Genomic DNA, 20,400 nt, shown 5'->3' on the forward strand with positions numbered 1-20,400 from the left:
TCGTCAAGAAATTATTTAAATGCGTTTTTCTTTGTATTTTAATTCAAAAAGACATTCGATTTTTGCAGATTCGCATAATTGAATTTTCCACAAACTCGCGTGTAATTTTACGTCAAGTTCACTAGCCCTTTAGGGTATACTGACTTTGATTGTCTCTGTGGGGTTGAGTAAAATCTGGGAACCATGCAAACACCACGAGATTAAAGAAAGCCTCTATACTATGGTTGAATCGTAGCCTCAGGCAAGCTATCCTTGTGGAAATGACACTGAGGCGACTCTTAATATCTTTCTCTGAAAGTTCGTAACCGACTAATGGATCATTTAATTAAAATTTGATATTATCTTGACATAGAGAGAATGTTGGCTAAACTTAACGAAATGTTATAATTATTATTGAAAAAGTTTTGAAACAATGATACTTTTATATAACTAATAATTATTAGTAGTAAATATAATATTGTGATATTGCTACATTTTGGACGAAAGATTTTTGCAATTTATCATTTCTGGAAAAACGAATCTTTTTTTGTATTCGCTCATGCGACTCATTGGAAAAGCAGGAATACTGGACAATGGTCGTTCTAGCGGGGTAGATGGAGGTCAGCGGCCATTCTCTGATGATATTGATTAGCCGACGCCCTTAGTTAGCGCCGGCTACACTTTCTTCAGCCCCACCGCTTTTCCCGCCTCTCTTTTTCCTCTCGATAGGAAGAACGTCCTTTCTTTCTTTCGCGAAACCACGGGCTCCAGTTACCACCCTCGTTCTATCTTCGCCGCTTTCCTGCATTCTGCTGTGAACCACCCGTCACTCCCTATTCTCCTATCGTCTTCTAGTTACTGTATTTCTGTCTCTGGAGTAACGCGTTTCTCCGATTATCGTTAAGAGGTAGAGAGAACGAAGAAAGGTTAGTATTCGGTTAGGAGAGAGGTGATGGGGAGTGCGAGAAAAAGCAGAAGAGTAGGGGAGAGAGGTGATGGGGAAAAGCGAGCTAAGTATTTCGGGCTAAATCATTCGTCAAGCAAATAATACCGAGTCTGAGTCACGTCGCACGCATGCGGGGGCGATACGGTATTCGCGTGTTCCATAAATCCGAGATCTCTGCCAGCTACGGGGTGCTCGAAAAGATACGGCATATCCGAGACTTTGCACGCAACATAACATTCGTGAGGCATAATAATAAATTTATTTATGTGTGAACGCCGATATAGTTTAAATCCGAAAAGTGGATTTAATAAATTTCTTATGAATACAATTCTCATAATATTTGATTGATTATTTACATATTAATATTTTAAAAAGATTTTTATATTTAACAGTTGCTAAATGCGAGCACTAATTGTTGTTAAAATGAATTATATATTATCGACAGCTTAATAAACATTTTTTGTTAATCTCGTTAAATTTTGTCTTTTGATGGCACTGATAAATATTTATATGTTTCGTTCGCATTTATAGACACTTGGATGTATCTCATACATCGCCCTTACAAATTTGGGAAGGAAGAGCTCGGTATGCCCCCGTGTAATTAGACACTGCAGTCTGGAACAACATCCAGAGCCAGGCATTGTTCCCAGAAATTAAGGGAAACGGGGGAAAACCGGGAAAACTGGTAGGAATAGGGGATTCGGAGGGTCGCTAATTACGACGGTTTCTATCCGGGGGAGAGAAGCCATTTTCTGCACACGCATAGTCGTTCCGGTGTGCGTTATATTAATACACGCACGAGGCATAGAATTTATCTCGAGAGCCTCTTTTGCAATTTGATCTTCCATCGTTGATATTGCTGTAGCAAGGGAGATCGTGCATACTTTTCTCTCGTTTATGAAAGACAGTATATGTGCGTGCGTAGCATTGATTTCAGTATTAAAAATGTTGAGAAAATATTAAATGTTTTGCATTTTATATATTTATATTTCAAGACGGTAATCATTATTTTAAATTTTGTGTTTCTTCATCATTGTATTTTTATATCTAACTTTACATGACTTTACTTGCGTAGGTAAAGTCTGGATAGGTGACAATGATGTCTCGTGGCGAACAGACCAGTCTTTCAAGAGGACATCACCTTTAAATCCCTGTGCCACAACGACTACCCCGACGACGACAAGCGGTGGGCCACTGACACATCCCCACCTGTCGCCACCCGTAGCTGCCCCTGTTACCACCCCCGATCACAGAAGCCCCAGTAGCATGCATGCGAAGCTTGGCATCTCACCCGGTAAGTGAAAGCCCAGCGGAACGAATTTCTACATAATATAGAGAAATATTTTGTCTTGTGAGGGCAATTATAGAAAAATGTTTAATTAAGCGTGCAATGTGTGATCATGCAGCATTAAAAATATTTTTTTCCTCGTTTCTTTTAATTTTTTGTTTTTATTTTAATTATATAACGTCATGCTAATCTCGAAAAAATGTCGAATTCGTAAAACATGCATCTTCATGATTCATTCATGGATGCAATCTTCAAGTCTTGCTACAAATGCTTTGAAATATTTGATTGATTAGAAAAAAGAATGTTACTAATTTTGATCAATCAAAGAATGCTTCAAAGTATTTGTAATATTACATTGATCGTATTCTTTGAAAAATCTAACTTGTGTTATCAGTTTCGACAATCGTGGGTTAGATTTAAAGTAGTCCTAAAACGAAGCTCTTTAAATAATGCAATAAGCTTGATGTCATTTTGTCGGACAATGGCGGGAGTTTCTTTTGAAAGATTCAGTAAAATTGCCTTGCAGGTGCTTCACGACAACTGCTCCACCAATCACGACTCGGAAATTCGCGACGCTTGTCGTGCTCTGCTTCTCGTAATTCGCCGACGATAATGATACTAGAACGATTTACAACTTTACATGTCACATTGAAACAAAGTTACGAGCAATCTGGAACTGTATACAACATCACAGCATTACGTTTAGACATAACAGTTTCACGATATAAAATATAGTTTAAACTTAAACTTGTTCTATTTCAACACTGTATTATAACTTTATGCAACTATTTATGACAAAATCCTAAATGATTACTATTCTTTATATGCAAATCAACTTGAAGTTGACATCTGTGTTATTATCTTATTTCTGATCAATTACGCGAATTTGTATTTAAAGGATGGAAAAGCATCAAATTATTTTTTTCTGAAATATGGAAGATAATATAGTAATGATGAGTATTATGTATTTAAATAATTTTTTTTACATGTTATACAAAGATTTAAAGATTTAAAGGATGCACAAGAGATAAGAAGGCAGCAGTATTCTTATCGTTTTGAAATAGGAGCATTTAATACTGCAATTGTTTATTTTCTTTATATCGAGGAATATATAAAGACCGAGATTAAAGGCCGAGGACTAGCGAAACCACGATGGTTCTTTTCATTTGCCTAAATAAACATAGCTTGAACAATGCAAGGGCGATTGTACTAGGGCCCGAAGTTCATCGGTTATACGATCAGGCCCTAGACAGTCGAAGGGAGCACTTTTCGTCTTTCTAGAAGAAACAGGGGGATTACGATCTTGCGGGAGGGAGAAGGAAGTACTCGGCGTGGCATGTTTAATGCATCGCTCAACATTTCCATGTCAAACATCGCTTTGACTCGCGGAATTTAAAATCGTCTCGTTGCTGCGCGCACACATACTCGCGATTATGTGTGTGTGCGAGAGAGCGATGATGGGGAAACTATTCATCTTTATTTACTGGATAACCGTTGCACTCGACGAGGTGCGCAAAGTCCATGGTGCGGTCGATAAGGGTCGAAGCTTGAACTTAAAAGCTATGGGGGTGAAACTGGAGACTGAATGAGATTCCATTTTACAAGGTAAATGACGTTTCGGCGGCGTGTCAGGCTTCATAAGATACGTTTTACAACTTAAAAGGATGTTAAAGCCAAATTTCTTTTCTTTATTACTTTAAAATGTAAAAATAGTAGAACTAAATTATTTATTATTATTTTATAATCTTAAATTTTTATATAATTTTTTATGTAATTGATGCAGCTATTTTTGAAAGCAAAATAAAAATTTATGAAACTTTGTGAATTTCTCGTTGTTAATGAAGAAGTTAATGATTGAATGAAGGTAAAATAACAAATAATTAATATAAGAAGAGAGGAAATTTATTTGAAAATATACATATGTACATTGTCATAAAATTGATTCAATAAAATAACTGATACAATAACAAAAAAACAGTTTAAAATCGCGTTTATAAAAATGCCTACAAAAACAATGATATTGATAAAACTTATGATGTTAAGACACTAATTCTTTAAATATTATAAATGATCATAAAATCTTGTTTTACTGCGAAGTCAAATTTAATGAAGCAGTCTCATTACAACTTACGGTACTTTAAGAAAGGAGCAATTTCTCAGTCAGATTAAACCAAAGGCGATTCCGTTACGAATACATCACTACGTGGCAACGTCTAATTAAATTCTAGTGTAACACGAATCCTACAATACGCATGCATAAGTTGTCTGCGAGATAAAACTTAGCAATAGAATTATTATAATTTCTTTTTATTATATTATGCGGAAATAATTTATTTCCAGAAGCAAGCAATTTATCTTTTTCTATCTTCATACATTATAATTTATAGCGGTCTTTATAGCTTTTTTCACAATTGTTGTTATCAGCGTCGAGCATGGTGTCGACTTTAAGGAAGGAAAGATATTTCCCCTCCCTAACGTAGGGTTTTTTCCGAAGCTATTTGCCTCGCAAAGCCGCTCTGGCCTAGCTGCCAAGTGTGTTTATTCGGTATATCAATAAGAACGAAGTGGGCGAGAGCGAGGACGTGGTCCCCCGAGGTCCTCGTTCTTACGTGGCGGCGATCGGTGGCGGCTCTTTCTGGACAGCTTGATAACATTATGTCGCCTACGTCGACATATGCACTGGCTAGTTTTTAAAGAACGAGGACCACGAGGGCTCCCTAAAATATTACGGGCTCGTGAACACACTCTCGTAAAGACACATGTGTTACAACGATGTGTTACAACGATCCTTTCGTCTGAAAACGGGAACCCTTAAACTTAAGTTTAATACAATGTACCTAAAAAAATAGTATCGATTGATAAATCACTCATTTATATTTACAAGCTGATATCACATTTGTCAGTATCATTCTTTGAATTTTTTTTTATTTTTAAGTGCAATGTAATGAAATTTTAATTTGTAAAGTAGAGCGCAGGTTTTTTTTAAAATATAAAAATTATAATCTACATATCTTACTTAATCAACGAATTTACAATTAAATATTAATTACTGAATATATTGAATTAAATACCACAATTATTAATTCGTGAAAGAATCATATAAATGAGATATGACATATATTATATTCAGAACGATACATACATATCGAAAAGATTAGCTAATAGAAGGGGATAAAGAGAAATGGACTAACAAGTACCTGTTAGAAAGTAATCTTTGAAGTTGCGTGACGCACTCTATTCTCGCGCAAATTATACTTGTCGTTTACAGAAGGATTCTCTTTTGTCGGACTTCAAGAATCGTATTCCTCCCTTGGGACTATCACTCTTCTGTGTGCTCTTTGGATCGCTCTCTTTCCTCCAAAATATGTAAATGCCGTTTATTCGATCAATCCCAACGAATTATTTTTACATCTCTAAATACTATTATATTTGAAGTACAAAACATTTAAAATGAATAATTAATCCTCAATTATTGAATATGTATGTTGAATTATACTTATTTTTTCTAAAATAGAGAGAGAGAGAGAATAGACAGTTCTTTATCCTATCCTTTTTACAAATGTTTGTTAGCCAAAAAACAATGACAAAGCGTTTATTCTAAACTTTGTTGAAACACGCAATATATTCATGATTGAAATTTTTTAGGAATTAATTTTGTTTTTTGAAAAATGTCAAGCATAATTGCATTTATACCTTTATTTTTCTGCAGAATATAAAATATCGAGTGATGTCCATATGCGGACCAATAACTAAGGCTACGTATCGTTGGTGTACGAACGCCATTCGTGTGGAGGTTGGGGACGCGCAGGCGAGAAAGGGTGGCTTGAAATATTGGCTACATAGATTTCAACCATTATTGCCGCGTGTAAAACACGGCGACATTTGGCGTTAAATCGATCAGGATGTGCTATAGCGTCGTATGAGCATCGTTTCTTCTCGCTTGGCGAATAAATACGCCGACCGATTGTAAAATGCAGCATAAACTCTTTTCAACGAGACTGCCCGAGTGCATTTTTATTACGTACGATATCTTTACATTTGCACAGTTGTTTTAAGTTTTATTGACTCATTTCGAAAAGCTTCTCAGGTGTTACGTCATTTGTCAAGTCATAGTATTTTATATCTTTGCTTAATTTTTCTTTAATTGACAACTTTTGCATAAAATATTTATTTCAATATGATTAACTATCTGTATTTTTCTGATTAGAATAGACTTAAAAATGATTTTTCTGTATATATAGAAATAATAATTTTTATTTATTCAACATTGGAATTCTTTTATCTACGTATTTCTCTTGTCCATAAGATTTTTTTAGCGATGCGATATTCATATTTTACCATTTCTGTATCAATCAATACGTGTAGAAAGATATGCGATTTATCTTCATGCAGTTTAAGGGACTAGATTTACAGTAATCGAGAGATTGCACACTGGTTGTTTTAAGTAACTAAACGAAGTTTAGTTTCAGTGACTGAACTTATTTCAAACTGACGAATATCTATTCTTTTAATTTAATCCTTTGTTTTTCTTATAATAAGTAAACATTTGTTTACGGTAAATGAATATTTATTCAGTAAAAAAAATAACAGTTAAATCAAATTAATGATTTATGTATTAAATAAATATATGTTTACATTTAGTAAATATTTATGTAAAACTTATTAAAACAAATATTTATTAAAATTTAGTATTTTTTTCAGTGTGTACAGTTTTAATTAAATATACAATTTATGTTTTATTGTTCGTATAACGATCTATTTGGAGAAATCATTCATCCATTCAGTAAAAACACGCACGTTTAACCGTTTACTGAGAACGAACAAATGTGCAGCGCGATGTAATTGCAATGATTACAAAGTAGGGAACATTTGTGCCTTCGTTGCATTTGCCGAAAAGCAGGTGTACCGCAAATTAGCATCGGGCTGTAAACACTTCATTCACAAACGATTCATTGTTCCGGCGGTCCGACGGTGGTAATTGAAGAGCCAATTAACTCGCGTTAAAGTCAACCGCTCCGATCAAAATCCATTCGTGGCTGAGTGCCTTCGCGCCGGAAGTGTTCATTTGTCATCGCGTTCAGGTGTTTCGTGCTCTTCCAAATTCATTACGATGTACATGCATTGTGTGTGGCTCGTCAACCTGTTAAAGGGTTCATTAAATCGTAGTGATGTTTATGTCAGTACGTGGAGTGTAAAGGTCAAATTGGCATGCAAAATTCAAAAAATTATTCACTCAGTTATTTACAAATTACTAGAATCTTTATTATAGCTCTTACACATCCCAAACGCAACGAATAAATTTTGCGTTCCGAAGATACGTAATGAACGGCGGATCGAACATCGAGAATACACTACGTTAAAAGGATGCCTCGCGTGGCTAAAAAGGTACCAATTAGCTGCGAAATTTATAATAATACGCGATTTGCCATAATTAATCGACTACGCGCGCGCACTCGACCTCTCGCGTGCAACGCAACACACACACACACACACACATATATAATACACATGCAGATGTATCTAATATACACACATAAACGCGCACAAACGGTCGTGCACTTTTTCAGATTATAATTTTAGATAGGCTGGTTCTCTCAGTTCCTCGCTGACGCAAATGGCGGCGTGTAGGCAAATTGAGGTGAGATTGGAGGTCAGGATTGCTAACCGGCCGTTACTGCATCGCGTTATTCACATTGCCGTGGACGGCACAGAAGCGATTTGCAAGTTAGTTGCTATCTGTGCACGATCTAAATCTAGGAAGGGCGATGCGTGAAAACGAGAATTAAGAGGATCTTACCGATTACACACACACACACACACATATACATACGCGCGCTTGCGAGCAGCAAAGCTACATCGCTGACTTGTTGCGGGAAACTACCACGATCGAGACGCGGTAAATTTCTTCCGACGCGACGGTAGCTTGGTGGATTAGATCCAATCTAGTATATCCTAGAAAGTAACAGTGATAAAGCCAGAATAGCGATTTTGTGCACACCATTGATACGTGTTGAGTTTTACTGTCGATTATCGCAATCTCTTCAGTATAAAAATTTCGAAAAATTTACTACTTGATCTATTATGTAATCAAAGTTAATCTAGTAACAGATTCAAGATTTTTATATACCATGTCATTTTCCTTTATCCTAGTCAGAGCTTGTAATATTCTATATTACGAGAAACTGTATTTGCTTGATCAATTGTGTGAAAGTTGCAATGAGAAGCGAGGGTCTATTACGTAGATCCCTGTATCTAGTTCTGGGATTAACTATGTACTTAACGAACAGTAATTTTGTAATAACTCCATTGTGATTACGAAAAGCCCATTAGGAGATCATTACGAGAAAATTCGATCTTGTATTCTGTGTGAAAACGCCAACATTATTGTGAGCAGTCATGTATCTCTCTGTATAAACTCAGAACCCACTACTATCGTCTAAAAGGAAACATATCTAACCAAACGTCTAATTAGAGACACGTACCTGGGATATTCGGTACGGTTAGTCTCCATCGACAGTCGATAATTCTTCTCGTTTGATAATAAACGAGCCATGGGTATTTTCTTCGAAGCGAGAGATAATATTTGTGTCATCCATCAATGTCATTGACACCAGGATCAGGGAAATATTAATAACGCTCGCAAGCCAATAAGTGCAAACTGTGCACAGAGAGAATCGCAGAGAAGCGGACCGCATCTCTTGCGATCTTCTTTGTCGATCTCTTATTTTAGCTGTGAGAGAGAAAGAGAGAGAGAGAGAGAGAGAGAGAGAGAGAGAGAGAGAGAGAGAGAGAGACCGCCGTTATCTTTCGCCAGCTGCACGTGAATACGTAACGACTTGAGCACTTCGCTCTCACGTGCTTCTTCATCTTCCGAGGGATTCGCGGTCTGAGAGGAGTCGAGGGAACGATTAAGATAAACCAAACCACTAATTAAGGGGGAGAGGCCAGGTAAGAGCTCTACGCCATGTTCTAGGCCACGCATCTCATACGTTCAAGCGTGTAACAGCTTCTTCGCGCAATCAGCCAACCCGCTCAGCCAAATGTCAACTGACGTCTCTCTCGCGTATACGCGGTCGTCCGTTTGCATCTCACCGAGATCGATGCGCCACGATAAGTATCGCACGGATGAATGCCTCATGCGAAAAAAATATTTGCGATTAGCGCGGAACTGTTACACTGTGCATAAGACCGCACAGCCGCTCGAGATTGGAACGCGAGCGATTTTGATGTGGCAGGCATCTGGGATATACGATGGAAATTAACAGACTTTATAACTTTCAGAATATTATGAAGGTAATATTATTCTTTGATGGAAGAACGTATAATATGCGGCGTTAGGTGGAACATTTAAAATGAATGTAGAGATACGCGTGTAGATTTTATGCAAAATTTCTTTAGTATCATAAATTCTGACATTTCAAGTTTTTTTAATAAAAAAAAGGTAACTGTATTCAATATAATCTAAATATAATTTACATTGCGATTATGCTGAATCCAATATTGAAAACTGGTGAGGAGAGAATAGTAAACATTTTGAAACATTAATTGAAAATATAAGGCTTTTTTAATATTTATTTGAGTGCACTGAAAATTTAATTATCCATGTAATTACCTAGCAACAGAAAGTAAGCCATATTGAATATAGATACTCGATCACATGTCTATCGAGGAGGAGGGTTGAAAGGTTCAATCTTCACCCCAAAATTTACAATTAAAAGTTATGATTGACAAAACGTAACACTTTTCCTATTTAAAATCAGGAATAAGAAGAAGACATTCTAAGCTATAGAATAAAACAATTTATTAAAAATCCTCCCGAAAAAAATCCTAACATAGCCCACACTGTATACTCTTTTATCTTACCTAATAAAATCAAATCTTTCTGAGAAAAGCACACATGCGAATTAATAAAATTCTGAATTATTCCAATTTTTCTTACACCAATTCATGCATCGCGCCATTTCGAAGGCGTATAAAATTCTCGACATCACCCGGTATGTGAATTCGCGCGAAGCATCGCGTAATACCAAGGGATCACGGTGGACCAGCTAACGTGATTATTATAAAGTCAATACGTTGCTAACTCATCAGCCGGCTCCGCCCTCTAACAGCCCGGTAATATGCACCGGCCAAGAAGTCAGTTACGCTCTATCAGTGCTCGCTCTCGCTCCCTCTCGCCATCTCCTCTTATCGCGTCTCTCGCGTACCTCGTCCCTCGCGTCTCCCTCTCGAGCGCGCAGCCTCCCTTAAACATAAGTGTGTCTACCTACGTGGATAGGTAAGTGCCTACCTACGCGTGTAACCTACCGACATACGTGCGGCACATCCTTCCCTCTCGCCTCATTGCCGTCTCCCTTTCTTCCTCTCTCGTTGTTTCTCTCCGCCCGGCCGGCCGGCCGGCCGGCCGCACTACCTGCACACGTGCAATACAGCGTTCCGCTGTACAGTCCGCCGGTATCTGCCGGATCTGAACGAGCTGCACGAAATCGCTGCCTGCAATTATCCCTGAGAAATATATTACTTAAAGGAGCGCTGCGCGCCATAAGAAAACGAGCCGGCGCAACTATTTTCCGTAGTCGCGATCTCAGCTGCCTTACGTACACGTAGATACGCGTCGAACATTATCGGGATTCATTGCGCCGATTTTTGAGAAAATCGCGAGGAAATGCGGCCCGCAATTTACTCTCTCCGAGAGCTGTGTTATTTCAGAATGGTTCGTTACGAGACGAGTATAATGGAAGTTTCGCGCGAAGCGATTGCTTTTATTACAAAGGGATCGCGTTGTCAGGGTTGTTTTGAGAGATTTCTTTTTTTTTGCGTATTTATTATAATTGAATGGAAATCGTTATTACATCTATAGAACGACGAAAATTTTTATATATAATTATTTTTGTTTAAATTATTATATTTATTTATTTGGATTTCAAAAAAATACAGACTCTTAATTAAAAGAATATTCTTTCGGGTTTCTTTATCACAATGTCATATTTTTGTTGTGGATTATTATCACGATATCCGAGCGTGTTCCTATTAACTTTCGCGCGGCAGGCGAGAAGCTCAGCATGTAATTTCTAGGAGCATGCTCATTACTCTGGAATAGTTCGTTACAAGTGAATTATGAAAGCGAGGTAAATCATGGTTAACTTTGTCGAACAAGCAAGAATCTTCTTAACTACATTTCGATTATTTTCGTCAATATTTCGTTACTTATCATACATCTCTTACTTATCGTACACATCGAAAAAATTCTACCATAACCAGACTTTCAATAAATTTATTATTTGATGCCCAATACTTTAATATAAAATATACATTAAGAAAATTAAAGAAAATATAAGGCCTATAATTTCTAACGTAATATAGAAAGTTGTGGTCAATCAATAAGAGGACTAGCAGCCAAAAACGATAAATGTATTAAATAATTTATTATACATTAGTATATATAATAATATATTACAATATATTATATATATTACATTATATATTATTATATTATATATTACATTATTATTATACATTGTTAATTATTATACATTTAAAGGTATCCTAATGTGAAGTAAATTACTAACATTTTGTAATTTTAAAATATCTTTAAATTAAAACAGAATTGCACAATTCTCGTACACGATTAAAGTATGCATAAAATAAACGCAAATACAGATAAAGAGTAGTAAAGATGAATAATATTGCATGTTAGCATTAAGTGCCGGATCTTGCAAATGATGGCACTGTAATATGTTAGATAAGAATAGATGTACGCGTTTGAGTGAGACAGATAATATAAGAATATAAGAAAGTAAATTAAAGATACTGTTATCAATATTTATAGTTTGGAAAAATCTATTTATCGACATCGTTGGAGTTCGGCCTTTGCTTTAGGATCTTCTTAATTAGAAAAACCGTATTAAATATAGATGAATTGATTCAAGGGCTGAAAAATTCTGGATAAAATATCATCGATCGATGTTAGAGCGGCGTCAGCAGTTTGCGAGATTAATATTACGGAATTACCTGTGCATTCTTTCTTAGGAGAAGGCATAGCGCCGCGTGCATCGGTGATCTATGAAAATTATCGATACTTATCGCGCCGCGGTTACTCGCGCATGATAAATGCACGCACTAACGCACGTTCGCGCGAGAGAAGGAGGGAGAGTACTGGCGAGTCCGCGAGGAGTAACCGATAACGTAATACGGGAAAAGGGAAAAGCAAAAGGTGCGTACCCACCTCGCCGAGGTATCTGTTACATGCCTTATGGACAGCGCGGAACGCGTTATTACAGTCGGGAGGCGGTACGGGAGGAATCGCGCCTTTTTTTCTCGGCGAGCGAGTTCAAGGTCAGGGTTGGGCCCGGGTCGTTTCATTCATTCGTGTGAAAAGTACGCGTGTGGAGTCGGCGCGCACTCGCGCCGCGAGTACATACGCAGGTAGGTCTTAATCCAGTGTCTCGATCTCTCGAACATGGTTACGGAGCCGTAGATGCGTGATTGCTTTTAGATCGAGTGTGTGCATAGCGACGCGTTTCCCCTCCACGCATCTGAAAGTAATTCGCGATATTGTATCGGATGAAGTATGTATTCAGAGACTGAACGGGCTTCTATCCTCGGCGAGCGTAACTGCTCGTTAAGCTTAAATACTTGGTGGAGAAGTAGCTGTTGATACAGTCATTTTAAATTGCTTTCATTCGCGAATTTTCCCCTCGCAGGAACGAGTGCATACAGATCTCGTTTCTGTATATGGACCTTGAAGGGACGTATAAACCGCGATGTCGCGTTGGTGACGTGTAAGGCCGAGTTGTAATGATGTCGTTACGTCATCGGCGAGCGTAGGTGCTCAAGAAATGCGTCCCGAGGTGAAGTCGTTAAGGCGCGACTTAAACTGAGACTTCTCCGTTGAAGGCACGGCCGAGTGTTCACACGTCCCGGGTGCGTCTCGACTGATTTTCGTTTTCGAGGCTAATTTCGGAGGGAACGTGGACGATCGGTTTCTTCACCGCGGCACGTGAGGATGCCCTTTGGCATGCGTGTGTATGCATGCATGCAACATGCACGTTGCAATGCGAGCACGCGTAGCGCGCGTGCACACACACATGCGTGTCTATGTATGCGCGTCTCGTGGGTTTGGGGTCAGAGGTTAAGCGGCGTGATTGAGTCTTGCTTACAAGGAGCCGCCCTTCGTTGCTCCTCTCGGGCCCTACCTCCTGGGGAAGGAAACCATAATGCAATTTAAGCCATAATACTTGACTTTAAATTGAAAAGATTGCCCGAGGGATGCGAGGGAGCCGGGCGGTGCTTGTCGTCGTGTCTGGTAGTGGTGGTGGTGGTGATGCCGGTGATGGTGACCGGGCTTGGAGAATGAGGCGGAGAGGTGACCAGAGTGGAGTCCACGAAGGTCGTCGTAGCACCTTGCGCGCATTTACGTCGATGGGACATAACGCGGTTGCACGTGTCGAGCGACGTAATCTTGCACGGGATGCAACGGGATGTAACGTAGATAAACGATCGGCACCGATATCACGCCTACAACTGCGCTAAACGCCCAGCCATACGACCTTTGAGCCGTCCTCTCGCCATCTATGTCTATTTCGATCACCGCGTCTCGCCTCTGATAGCGATTAGCAAGAATCGCTACCTTCGTATCTATTCTTCCTATCGATTTTCTCGCCTGGCTTGCTTGTCGCTCATCACATCGAGAAAATCATGCGTCGTGTGCTATAATCGAAATGTGTATAATCTGGTGATGATGCTTCATTCTCGAATGCACGTAATACAAACTTGTAGTTAGGTAGTACAAAAGTTAATCGAATTATGTATTATGCATTGTTAAATATTAAAGTATTAAATTTGAATTAATTCTTTAAATTAAATTGTTATGTTTAATAACAATCATATCTAATCAACATATTTCTATCGTCTTACTTAATTCCAAACGGAATTTTAAAATAAACAATTCATACTAATATATGTATATTCACTAAATAATAAATTAAATTTAAGTCAAATCAATACATTTTCTTTAATCGTTCAACCGTTTAATTCCATTGCAGTGGTTCTACAAAAATGATGAAAAATAATTCAAATCAAGTATAATTTAACATTATGAATTTAACAATGCAGTAACATTGAAAAAAAGCTTTGCTATTTACGACGCAAAAGTTTTTTGTCAATATTTATCTAAATTGTAATTCTAAAGCAGCACAGACTGTGCATAGGAATAAATCGCGATGTAAAGAGTTAGAACGTGATCGGCACCCTAGACAGGTGTTAAGTTAAGACTGCAATCAGCGGACGGGCTGGGTATAAGGTTGCCAGTCTCGGTGTGGCTCAAACGGAAAGCAGTTTTCCCAATTGGCGAGTTTCTCCACGCGGTCGTGCTGACCAGCGGCCATCTGTCGGTCCGTACCAGTGCTGATGTCCTATTCCCCCTGCCTCGTCCCGACATCGTCTCTTCTCCTTCACTCGGTCCGCCCTGCACGCTCTCTGGCTTACATTTCCAATCAATAACCGATTGAACAAACCCCACCCCACTCTACTCCACCCCCATCTGCCTTCCCCAACGAATTCCAACGAACTAACAGCCAGCCAATTCCGCGTTTCGCAGTACAGATGCCAAGTTTATCGTCATTCGTAATCGCGAGCAATTGTTTGGTACAATGCGAAAAGAATAAAACTCATTTTAATTTTGAAAAGTTACAGAAATGACGACTTCTTACACAAACAAAATGGTTTTGCTAGTATCTATAAATTTAGTTAGACATAGATTTAAAAATAAATTTTGTTGTATTTTATATATATATATATATATATATATATATCTATATATATATATATATATATATATATATATATATATATCAAAATAATTATGTAGAACGTTTTAACTGATAAAACATCAACATTTTTTGCACTACTCATCATGCTTGAATTTTCTACACAAATATTTTGGTGAACTAACAAAATTATTTTCAGATCTATGTTTGCTAAATTTTTAAGTATATATTTTAGCAAAATCTGTATACAGTGTTTTATTACCAATTATGAATGATCAGTATTGAGGATATTCTTCAGAATGAAATAAAGAAATAATATAATTAATTACAAATATATATTTAAAATCAGTTATTATTCTGTATGTGGCTTTGAACGCAACAAGGGAAGGAAGAATGCTAAAATGTAATAAAAGTGAGTAAAGGCACCCTCGGACTTTTGCAAACCCGAGTAGGCGAATTTCTTTCGCCAAAGAGATTCAATTAACTGATAGTTTAATCTGCCCACGAAAATCGTATTTTTCCTGCTTTTTGTTTCGCGCGCGGCGTTCGAGTGTCAGAGGGAGGCTCCACGATGACCTGGCGCACGATAATTACTAGCGAGAAGTCTCTCGACCAGTTTCTTTAAGAAAAGAAACGCGCGGCGGCTACAGGGTGTTCCTGCGGGACGGTCGAGGTGGAGGAGAGCCCTTCTCTTCATCGGGAACGCGAGATGATAAATCAGATAGGTGGCGGCAGCTGGTCCCCGGGAAATTGCCTCCCCATTGTACAAGGGACGTGTTATTTTGGAAAATCATCTCTCGGCTCTTTGCCTGCTAATTTCGCCGTGCCCTACGCTCGAAATTACTACCTACTTCCTGGGTCGCGGACCCGAAGTCGGTGAACGCGAAGTCGGCCTGGGCATATGGAATGCGGTTTATGCGCTCAACCTATTGGCTCCTACTGAAACTCGTTTCGGTAACGCATTAATCGGAAATGCATGTGCATTTCGTCGATTTCATCTTTGATGATGTCTATTCGGAGATACCTGACTTTCTTCAAAAGTTTCTTGGTGATATTAAGAGATATGTAGGAAACACTATTGTACACAGTATATAACAATTTTAGTGTTTTTCTTGTAAATTATACGCATATAATTTTACGCCAAATTGAATGAAGTTATTTTAATGTTTTTCGTCTATTGATCTTTTCTGAATATAAATATTCAGCTAATTTGTGTACGCCGATACGAAACAGTTAGTCACGATTTAGAGAATTATGTTGTACAATTATACACACACAAACACTAGAAAAATATTTTTTTGAAAAACGAGATAGAAAAAGAAAAATTATTTTAATTTTATTGCTATTTTAGTTATTACCTATTTAAACAATTTTTTTATTCAAATTATCTTGATCTTTCGAGAAATATAAAATTGTAGAAATTTTTTTTTAAGTAAAACATGCTGATGGTCTAATAAAAGTATAAAGATACCGACAAAACTGTTTATTGCATTTTCCAAATATAGAATGCATAGATATGTAAATACGTGTTCCATAGGTCATCAATAGAAGAGATATAAAAAAACCTTGAAAGTCTAGGAATGTTGAAGCACGTATCGGAAACGTGGGACTGAATTTGAGAAGATTCTTAAGAACCTTTTCAGATTTGCCAGCGGTCTGGCATTAGTATGTCGGAAAATATTCTGTTTCACAGCGAGGACACTGACAACAAGCTGTTAGTTCTAGTAATTTTAAGAAACGAGAGAATTTCTTTGACCTTTCTTCGAATAGTTTCACGGAATAATTAAAAATAATTTAAAACGATTATTTATTTTAAACAATAACACTGACGGAATTGTAATTTTGTTGCTGATATTGAAGCAACATAAAAATAGAATTATTAAAGTTGGGATAGAGATGCACATTTTCCATGTTAATTTAATACAAAAATTAATATAAAACATTAGAATAGATACACATATATTTACCCATTTCAGTGCACATTGCGATTTTTTCTCTTTACCTTCTAGTTCTATTTTAAATTTATCATAATGAGATGTATAAACTGCCCCAAACGAATCATCGAAAAGGCGACCTTTGACCCGACTGACCCTTGATGGTCACGACACACGCGACATATGAGCAATATCATTATACAACGTACAACGACACAGTCTACTGCACCCTAGACCGATCTAGCTTGACCCCCGATCTCTCGCTTTGTCGCTGGACAATACGGTTCCTCCCTTAGAATATGCTCATACCACTAACATTGACTACAACTATGTGTTATTACTCTAAAAATGTTTTAAATTTTTCAATAAAATCTTTAAGAGGAAAAAATAAGATCATATTTTTTCTTTTGTAATAATTTAATTTGAAAGCATTGTCTGTCAACATAGTATATCTTACTCTACGATAATCAATTATACCGAAAGTTCTCTGTAAATCACATGAGGTACATATGTCATTTCCGTTCTTAAATAGCATTATTCCCAGCATTCGAATATGGTATTAACGAGTTTTCTGAAAACATTCAATCGCTTCTAATTGGCGGATGCGACTGGATTGCGCGTGGCGGCGTCACGTCAAATCCCTTGTTCGTAGAGTCCCAGAACGTTTCCCGCCCGGAAATTTGTCCAGCCTGCCCATTATCGTGCGTACAATTAAAGCCAATAATTCACCGCGCGGCGATGGGGAAAAGCGGGATTGCACGGACCGATCTGGCACGGGTCAAATCGAATGAAAGGACAAAGTGTCCGCGCTCCACATTTTCGAGTGTGTCCATTTCCCCGGTCGAACCCACACCGTCGATCACGGCTGCGACGGTGAGACCGCTATCGTGGCCCTACACGCGTAGGTAACAATAATGGCCACTGACCATCGGCCATCCCTGAATATTCCGCCCCACTCTACGATGATTCAATCTGACAATGGCCCATTCCTCCGGACAATGCTCTGGTCAAATGCACTGCTGTCGGCGAGAAGGGGTGGTTGCAAAATAGGGGCGCTCAGCGACCTCTGACTCTTCCCCCTCGGAAAAGCGTGGGTGAGATCCTCCCGCTTTTCAATCGACGAGACAGTTTTCGTGCGGGTGCCTTTTCCCGTGCTTCTCTCGACATCAGAATGCGCAGCAGAGTGATTTTTGATGTTAAAGTTTTGATATTGAGATATTATTGACATTTTGATATTAATATTTCTATATCACTTTAACTTAACCTTGTATCTATAATTTGCGATGATTGTTATTGATTAAAGATACTTGAAGAAGGACGTATATTGAAAGAGCAATTTTGTTGAAGAATCTAAAAATTTATTTAGATACAGATCTGAAAAATTTTGCTAAATCATCAAAACAATTATGTAGGACGACAAAATTGATTGCTAGAATATTAAAACATTTTACAGCATTGCTCATCATGTTTATTTTGATGGTGCAACAAAATTATTTTCAGATCTGTATCTAGCCAAATTTTTAGATTTTTTAATTATTCTTTTAGTGTACCAATGAAATTCCTGAAAAGTAAATATAGATCTGTAAGTTTCTTGAATCTATGAAAAAGCTACATATAATTAAGTATATTTATAAGACTTTATTCTCGAGCGCATAATTTTTCGATTATACAATTTAATAACGATTGGCGAACATACCTGATGTCTAAAAAAAATGGGGTTAAAAATATTTAAAAAATCCATTAGTCACACATTGATCAGACGGTATAGAGAATAAAACATAGAAATACACATCGCGATATCTGCTGATACACATTGCGCGCCAGAAACGTGATAAGCTTTCTCATTCGAGTAATTACTGTTTTTGTATACTCTTTTGCAGATTTACCGCACATGCGTTAAAACGAATAGCGCGAATGCACTCTCAGCTTGATGCACGAGTCTGCCATTACACGCACTCAAGCGTATGAATAATGAGGGATGGGCGTTTAATTATTATACTCATCGTAACGTATAATATACGGTGCATCGGAGCGATATCTTTTACTTGTATGCACGGTATACGCAGATATATTTTCTCGGATCAATTATTTTCACGCGCCACTATGCGCGATCATACCGGCAGGTAGTGGGCCTCGCTTTTTTCGTGTATTTTTATTTTCCCTTAGGGAAAAATCGAATACATCACTTATGTATCTCGAAGTATCGGCGTGATAGTCATCCACAACGAAAAATTTCGTTAACATACTTAACTTGTTCGGACTGAAACACGGATCTCTAAGTTCTGCGTGTCAACAAAGACGATTCATCATTCACCAATGGACCATGTTTGGGACAGATTGTAGCGGACCCCAGCTGGCCGCGTCTGTTTCCCTATTTATACAATTCCTCCCTCGTTATACATCTCTTTCTCTTTCTCTCATCCTTTTCAAAATGTATACATTTTCTCGCTGGACTTACTTTCCTCATTACTATCCAATAATATACTGCAATATATTCCAAAATTTATTTGAGGAAATTCTTAGATATATAATAAAATATATATTATATCATGATAATTATATATTTTATAAATTTTATAATGTAAATTTATTACAGTTGATTTTTATGGTTATCTTAGCCATTTAAAATTAAATAAGCTCGAAAAATTGACAAATTATTAATTTAAATATTATAAATTAATTGAATGCATTTTTTTATACTTAAATCTTCATAATCAATCTAATTCATGATATTCTTCGAAATTTATATCATATATAGAGAGAACTAAAAAATTTATATAATAATGCTTTGGCAAAAAGATAACAATAAATTACAACAATTGGAATCAAAGAGGAAACCATAACTCGATTACAATCAAGCGGCGCATTTAGAATGATGAAGGCGCCTGTAGGTATTCGTTATCGAGTCAGACCGGCAATAATTAAGGCAATTGATTAATTAACCAAATTAGATAATCTGCAGATCGATCTGGATGTAAAAGTAATTGAGCACCGATGCATCATTCTTTTTATGCAGGCAGACGTTTTATTTATATCGTAACCCACATAAGACCATTTCCAGTTAATCAATCGACATTTACAATCATTATTAGTAGCATAGTGCAGTTGAATAAAATTTATTTTGGATGTATCGTGCTCAGAAAAATTAATTATGCCATCGTGTTACGTGGTATACTTAATGTTATGATAGTGAAATTTTGTATTTTCTTTGAAAGATGAGGCAGCAATCTGTTTAAAAAGAACGTATTTCTAAGATTAAGTAAGAATATTCTTAAGAATGAATTTCTAAGAATATTTTTAGAAACAATTCTTAAATATTTCACTTCTTTTTAAACGTTTCGAACATATTTTTCTATCAACGTTGAATTTGAAATATTTGTATAAATATAACATAAATAATTGATAGTATTTTTTTTGTCTTTTATTGTGAAGAAGTATTGTTTCTTTCTTTTCTGTTTTAAAATAAATCTATTTATCAAAATTTAT

At 37.1% G+C, this 20,400-nt stretch overlaps 1 protein-coding gene across 3 annotated transcripts in view; it reads left to right on the plus strand.

The window, feature by feature from the left end:
- LOC105150448 (uncharacterized) overlaps positions 1 to 20,400 on the plus strand; it is a 141,249-nt gene that overhangs the window by 69,933 nt on the left and 50,916 nt on the right. For all 3 annotated transcript variants that reach the window (XR_015547296.1, XM_087413051.1, XM_087413052.1), the window contains exon 3: positions 2,001 to 2,219. Coding sequence is in view for 2 of the 3 variants with exons in the window: in XM_087413051.1 (XP_087269177.1) it covers positions 2,001 to 2,219 (219 nt within the window). In the remaining variant the exon portion in view is untranslated. The remainder of the gene's footprint in view (positions 1 to 2,000; positions 2,220 to 20,400) is intronic.

Source organism: Acromyrmex echinatior, chromosome 14 (genome assembly GCF_024713525.1).
Source record: "Acromyrmex echinatior isolate Ae372 chromosome 14, ASM2471352v2, whole genome shotgun sequence".
NCBI classification, from domain to species: domain Eukaryota; kingdom Metazoa; phylum Arthropoda; class Insecta; order Hymenoptera; family Formicidae; genus Acromyrmex; species Acromyrmex echinatior.